The 7,320-nt window shown below is 50.6% G+C and overlaps 1 protein-coding gene across 1 annotated transcript; it reads left to right on the top strand.

The window, feature by feature from the left end:
- The first annotated feature begins 3,804 nt into the window (after nucleotides 1-3,804).
- Nucleotides 3,805-6,857, top strand: P2RY1 (purinergic receptor P2Y1). The gene is made up of 2 exons (XM_078666615.1): nucleotides 3,805-4,001; nucleotides 5,466-6,857. The coding sequence occupies exon 2, from the start codon at nucleotides 5,514-5,516 to the stop codon at nucleotides 6,615-6,617; it is 1,104 nt and encodes a 367-aa protein (XP_078522741.1). The 5' UTR covers nucleotides 3,805-4,001; nucleotides 5,466-5,513; the 3' UTR covers nucleotides 6,618-6,857.
- The last annotated feature ends 463 nt before the right edge of the window (nucleotides 6,858-7,320 follow it).

Genomic DNA, 7,320 nt, shown 5'->3' with positions numbered 1-7,320 from the left:
CTCCCTCCGTCACACCCCTGTCACCATTTTCAACTATGCGGATGACTTACAGTTAATTTTCCCCATTGACTCCTCCCTCTCTTCCTGTACCAACTTCCAATCCACTATGCTTACCATTTCTGAGTGGATGCATTTCAGCCAGCTGAAGCTCAATCCCAGCAAGACGGAGTTGGTACTGACAGGAGGGTCTTCCAACCCCGGGAGCTCCAGTTTTTGGCCCCAATCTCTCGGCCCCCCACCCTGTCCTGTCAATACTGTGAGGAGCCTTGGCGTTACTATTTCTAGTGACTTATCCATGAGACCTCAAATTAACACCGTCACTTCCGCTTGCTTTTACCATCTGCGTAGAATTAGTAAAATTCGAAGGTTCCTCACTACAGAGGCTCTCACACTTGTCATCATGGCCCTTGTCACCTCCCGTATTGACTATGCCAACTCCCTGTATGTGGGGATCCCCGCCTACCACCTTCATCGGCTCCAGCTGGTGCAAAATCAGGCGGCCAGACTGGTCTTTCAACAGCCTAAGCACCAACATGTCTCGCCCCTACTGAGGAGACTGCACTGGTTCCCGGTTGCCTCTCGTTGTATTTTCAAAATGGGCTGTACTGTTTTTAAGTCACTCTTCGCTCTTGCCCCAGCCTTCACTTCCCTCAGCCTTAAACTTCACACTCCCCTGAGGAATCTTCGGTCTTCTGCTCACAACCTTCTAATTGTCCCCAGGTTCAAACGGAAAAAACATGGTGGTTCCTGTTTTTCCTTTCTTGCCCCTTCAACCTGGAATTCGCTTCCCTCTACTATACGACTTTGTCCCGATTACACCTGTTTTCGCAAACTTCTTAAAACTCATCTTTTCCAGCTAGCCTACGAATAAAACTCACTGCCTATCCTCCCTGCTTTGTCTATGAGCGCCATGAAACCGACTGGTGTCCGTGCGCAGTAAAGATCCTTTTAACATAACATAACATAACAAATTCCTTGCAGATCCCTTCAGGTTCCCTTACTGCATTTGTCCCTTGGACTTTGAGAGGTTTAGACCTCTATGCTTTACTTGATTCTTTGCGGAGTGTAGCTTAAGCTAATATTTACTTCCCTCACCCAAGAAGTCTCTTGACCGAGCTTCTGAAATGCTGACACCTTCCTACTTATTTTTCCTCACCAAGTTTTATTTCCCTTCATGGAATTTCCTGATTTTTTAGATCCTTTAGACTTTTAGAACCATCCTTTTAGCTGGGACTTTACTTTAGGGTGATTTAGATTTACCCATGCATTGACAACAAAACCTGAGACTTACTATTTCTACTAATCTTTTGTACTGCTGTGACTGAACTTCTTGTTTGCCTAACATTGCTATGCCTCAATTTATTTCAGAGTTTGGGCCTTCCTGTTCTTATTATGTTCCCTTATAGCATGGTGTTAAGAGTTGTGTATTTCAACTTGATTCTAAATGTATAATAAACCTTCTTAACCCTAGCTACTAATTCCTAGTCCTTATTGTGTAGCCAAATGTGTTAGACTGTTGGGATTGTATTGATGTTGTCATGGTCCTGGCAGGCAGCTTTAGGGGTTCACACCTGTGTCCATGCAAGCTGTGTTGCATGTTCCATAGTGCTTTTGCCTCCACCAAGTATTGGTGGCATTGTCCCTGAATGTCTGCCCCGAGACCCTGAAGACTTTCTCTGCTGCCCTATTTGATATTAGCCAAACATCTGTATTGTCATAGGTATCTAAGTATTGTGCCTTACTGTTGCCTTCAGTACCTTTGTTTTCTTTGTGTTTTGCTGTTTCTTCGCAGCAGCCAATTCTAGTCCATGGTATTTCTTTCCACGTGCATTGGAACTACAGTACCCAACCTCACTAGCCCAACGGCTATGTTGGGAGGGGCTCCTGTATAAAATGATCCCAAGAGGCCGTCTTGTGTTGGTGTTCCGGCTTCCTGCATCCGCTGGTGCCTTCCCTGGCAGCTTGGGTATATTCTGGCCACCTTCAGCTGGAGATGATGAGCTGTCACCGCTGACATTGCTGTCGACATTAACTGGGTAACCATACTCAAGTCTCAACGTTGGTTCAACATTCTGTTCTTCGGGGCAAATCACTTAACCTCCACATGTCCGTTGATAATTTGTTGGATCGATCACCTCGGGGTTGTATAGGTAGTCAGAGAGGTGTCATATGAGATATCACCACCAGGCATATCTTCGTGCAAATATGTAAGGCTTTTGCTGCTTCCGTCTATGTAGCATCTCGAAAGCTTTGAATATGTTCCACCGTGGTCTGTGCAGGTAACAGCAGTGAGGCCACGGGGGGAGGGGGGGTGTATTTCGAGGGACGATGCAGATGGACAAGTAATGATTTATTTAATTTTCCCTCTGCATCGTCCCTCGAAATCTTCCCCCCTCCCCACCACGCAGCCCACCGCTGTTACCTGCACGGACCGCGACTGAATATGTATTAAAAAGCCAAAATGTTGTCTTTTTCCATTTTCCTCTCATGCGTTCTCTTTAGTTCGTTTTCAATCCTGCAATTATTCCTTGCTTTTGAAGAGCTTTCTTTGCTTCTTCTATTACTGTGATGCTTTCCTCTCCCTTTCAATTCTCTTTAACTCGTATTCATTTTGTTCCACTTCCTTAAACTAATCTTTTCGTTTTCTTTAGCAATCTGGATCTCCGTTTATTCTTCTCCTTTGTTTTACATTTAGTTAATATCTTGGGTCCGTCAGTTCAAATAGTCAGAGGTCAGGGCAGGATAATCAAACGAAAGTTAAGCAGACCCTTTCAGAGGGATGGGTGTCTTGCTAGCAGGGGCTCGGCTGCTGCTTCTGCCTGCTAAAGCCGAGGTTCGCCTGTCCTTCGGTGGGCGGGGATACTGTGCAGTCCAATAGGCAAGACCTCCGAACAGCAGAACATTCACGAGCCCTAGGGGATGCCAAATATTACACAACACCTGGTGGCCCGTTTGCCTCGGCTCTGCCACAATTTCCGTCCAAGTCCATCCCCGCAGTGTGGTTTTCAAGGCATGCGCTTTCTTTCCAGCTTCCCTTGGATACTTAGTAAACCGTTGCGGGCACGTTGATTCTTTGTGTATAATCACGCGCCCCTTGTATTTTTTCAGCTTGTGTGTGTTTGGTCGTGTTTGAACATGTGTACTCCCACAACTGTACATGAATCTTGAGTAACCTGAAGCTGTGCCAACACCCCCCCCCCCCTCCTCCGCCTTCACACACACACTAAACGGGGAGTGGTTGTAGCACCAAGGCTAGACTGCTGCGGACGTTGAAACTAGGGAACCAGGTTCGAGTCGCGGCGTCGATTCGTCTTTCTGTGATCCTGGGCACACCAAGTAATCTTTACGCGCCTAAAAATAGAATATGATTGGGTAAGGAGTCGAGTTCTCGCTATATATAAAACTGCAAAAAAATGAACTCCGCTCTTCCTGGTGTGCTATCGTCAAATTATGAAAGCATAAGTTAGCATTTCAATTCAACCACATGTAAGAGAGCTTCCAGGCAGTCTCCGTGTCCTCGCATGGCAATGAATCATGTTTTAAAGTTCTGGCTAATAAGAGCCTGGAGGCAGCACTCTCCCCGCAGCCCTGCTGGTGGCCTTATCAGCATGTGTGTTGTTTTAAGGGGCAAAGCCGGAAAGCCACGCCTGTCAGTGACAGTTTCCAAGAGGTTGAACTCTGCTCCTCGTCCTCTTTCTCTCTCACACACACACTTCTTAATCCCTCTCCCTCCTGCCCGCCACACTCTCTATCTCGTCCCCGCCCACTTTTCTCTCGCAGCCTCTGTTTTTTTCCCTCTCCCTCACTCTCTGGAGGAGGCGTGCAGACTCGGCTCGTCTGGAGGAAGCTTTCAATGTGGGAAACGCAGCGACTTGCACTTTGTGCGGAAGGTTCTGAAGAATGCAACTTTAACTGCACTTTTTTCACCGCTGGTTACCGGAGTGTGAAATGGCAGCCCGAGGGATATCGTGGTTACGAGATCAGAGGGACGACCCTGTAAGGTAGGGTATGGAAAGAGGCGCTGGTTTGGGGAATAGCACTAGGAGAAGAGGCGCTCGTGTGAGGAGGGGCATTGGAAGAAGGGGCGCTGGTTTTATGTAAGGCAATGGAAGAAGGGTCGAGAAGAAGGGCACTGGTTTGGGGTAGGGCATTGGAAGAAAGGACGCAGGTCTGAGGTAGACATTAGAAGAAGTGACGCTGCTGGTTTTATTTAGGGCATTGGAAGAAGGGCCACTGGTTTGAGGTAGGGCACTGGAAGAAGGGGCGCTGGTTTGAGGTAGGGCATTGGAAGAAGGGGAGCTGGTTTGAGGTAGGGCATTGGAAGAAGGGGAGCTGGTTTGAGGTAGGGCATTGGAAGAAGGGGAGCTGGTTTGAGGTAGGGCATTGGAAGAAGGGGTGCTGGTTTGAGTTAGGGCATGGGAAGAAAGGGCACTGGTTTGAGGTAGTGATGGGAAGAAGGGGGCGCTGGTTTGAGGTAGGACATTGGAAGAAGGGGCACTGGTTTGTGGTAGGGGTGGAAAGAAGGGTCGCTGGTTTGAGATAGGGCACTGGAAGAAAGAGCACTGGTTTGAGATAGGGCACGAGAAGAAGAGGCGCTCGTGTGAGGTACAGACATTGGTGCAGATAGCCCGTTTAAAGCATGTAATAGAAGCAGGGGTTCTGTGTGAGGCAATGAACTGAAAGCAAGGGCGTTCGTGTCTGGAATGGCCTTGAACGCAGAGACGTCTCTCTGAGCTAAGACATAGGAGCAGAGACTAGTGTAGCGGGTGCAGTGGCAGCAGTGACCTGGGGGGTGGGGGGGGAGAGACAGAACCTGAAGTATAGTTCCATCCTACCCGTTAATTGGAGAGATGGCGGCATAATTTTTGGCTTGCACAGTTGCTCATTACATCTTTGCCACGCCAGAGAGACATGGAAAGCAGTGATGCTCGTCTGAGGCAGTACGTGGGGAGCGGGTACACAAGTGGGAGGTAAGGCACTGGAAGCAGCGACGTCCGAAGGAGGTAGGGAATGGGCTGCACTAAAGCACGTGCGGGTGGAAGATGACACCCTGGTGAGCTAAGACACGAGAAGCTGTGACGTCCTTTGGGGGTAGCAGGTAGGATACAGTGATGCTAGAAGCTAAGCAGGTGTTCGGGGCAGACAAACAGGAGAAAAGAATGTTCTCGGGGTGGGCAGCGAATGGCCCTGGCTAGAGCCAGCCACTGGCAAACGTTGTAATAATAGTGAGGACACTTATGTTTTATTACGTATAAACTTCTCTGCTTCACTGTTAAGCAAGTGCCTTCTAAAAAGTAGATCGAATTCCCAAGGTCACACTGCAGAATGCATGTAGTCCATCCACGAGCCCTTGGCAAGGTGGCTTTGTTTGCCGCGCGCCTTCCCCCCAAAAAATGAATGAATGGCACGCGCTACACGAACAGTCGTGCGCACGATAACCCCAGGCGCTTTCTCTCCCCTTGCAGATGACTCCGGCCATGCGAGACACCCACTTCGCCCGCAGATCCGCCTGAATGTTGAGGACCATGACCGAGGAAGTCTTCGCCTCAGCTTTCCTGAATGTCACCGAGAGCACGTTCCTGTCCAGCGGCTCGTCGGCGGGGAACGCCACAGCCAAGTGCTCGCTGACCAAGACCGGCTTCCAGTTCTACTACCTGCCGGCCGTCTACATCCTGGTCTTCATCGCCGGCTTCATCGGCAACAGCGTGGCCATGTGGATGTTCATCTTCCACATGAAGCCATGGAGCAGCATCTCGGTGTACATGTTCAACTTGGCGCTGGCGGACTTCCTCTACGTCCTCTCCCTGCCCGCCCTCATCTTCTACTACTTCAACAAGACCGACTGGATCTTCGGGGACGTGATGTGCAGGCTCCAGCGCTTCATCTTCCACGTGAACCTGTACGGCAGCATCCTCTTCCTCACCTGCATCAGCGTGCACCGCTACTCGGGGGTGGTGCACCCCTTGAAGTCCCTGGGGAGGCTGAAGAAGAAGAACTCCATCTACATCAGCGCCCTGGTCTGGTTCATCGTCATCGCCGGGATTTCGCCCATCTTATTCTTCTCCGGCACGGCCACGCGGAAGAACAAGACCGTCACCTGCTTTGACACCTCCGCGGACGAGTACCTGCGGAGCTACTTCATCTACAGCATGTGCACCACCGTGTGCGGCTTTTGCATCCCCTTCATCCTGATCTTCGGCTGCTACTGCATGATCATCAAGGCACTGATTTTCAAGGATATGAACAACGCGCCGCTGAGGAAGAAGTCCATCTACCTGGTCATCATCGTCCTCACCACCTTTTCGGTCTCGTACCTCCCTTTCCACGTCATGAAAAACCTCAACTTGCGAGCCCGGCTGGATTTCCAAGCCCCGGAGCTCTGCTCCTTCAATGACAGGGTCTACGCCACGTACCAGGTGACTCGGGGGCTGGCCAGCCTCAACAGCTGCGTGGACCCCATCCTCTACTTCCTGGCGGGAGACACCTTCCGCCGGAGGCTGTCCCGGGCCACCCGGAAGGCGTCTCGGAGGAGCGAGGCCAACGTGCAGTCCAAGAGCGAGGAGATGACGCTCAACATCCTGTCCGAGTACAAGCAGAACGGGGACACCAGCCTGTGAGGGGGCCCCCCGGGCTGCCTGGCTTTCTTACGGGTAAAGTAGCTCGCGCTGAAGACCGCGCGGAGCCCCCCGCTGGCCGCCCCGTGCGCGAGAGCGGGCGGCGCGCGGGCTGTCAGGGTCACAGACACGAGCACTTTCCTTTCAGCTTTTTGCTCGAAAGAAAATCGCAAGGAGCGTGTTTCCTGCAGACAGTTTGTGCCCTATCCGGCGTGCTAATTAAAGCACAGTAGTTTATAAAAACGGTTGTGCACTACTTTGGTCCTTTTAAAATGTTATCCTCGTGCTGAGGAGTCTGGTCATACGGAGGCTGAATGGCGGGGGGGAGGGGGCCTCTGCCGCCACCTCACCCCCTCTTAACACCCGAGGCTTATTTTGCAGACACGCTTGAGGATGGGTAAACTCTAAAACCGCAGCGAGGGACTTAACTGTTGCATAATTGCTAGAGAGGCAGGCAGGTTTTAGGATGTGCAATACTTTGTTTTTCATGTAAGAAGAGATAACCGCAGCTCCCGGAGTGATTAAGATGGGAAGGGACGGGTTAAGCTAGCAGGCCGAAGATGGGCTGCATAGTGAGGCGGGAGGCCGTGCTGGAAGTGGGAGGAGGCGGGGGCTGAGAACATTACGCAGCCATTTAATTCAAAAGGCATTTTAATCTGTGTTGTGAGGCTCTCCTAAATCATCGTGTTCATCTTCTCCACACTTC

Source organism: Lissotriton helveticus, chromosome 11 (genome assembly GCF_964261635.1).
Source record: "Lissotriton helveticus chromosome 11, aLisHel1.1, whole genome shotgun sequence".
Classification (NCBI taxonomy): domain Eukaryota; kingdom Metazoa; phylum Chordata; class Amphibia; order Caudata; family Salamandridae; genus Lissotriton; species Lissotriton helveticus.
The sequence above is the reverse complement of the archived record's forward strand: the minus strand, read 5'-3'. Positions and strand labels throughout refer to the sequence as shown.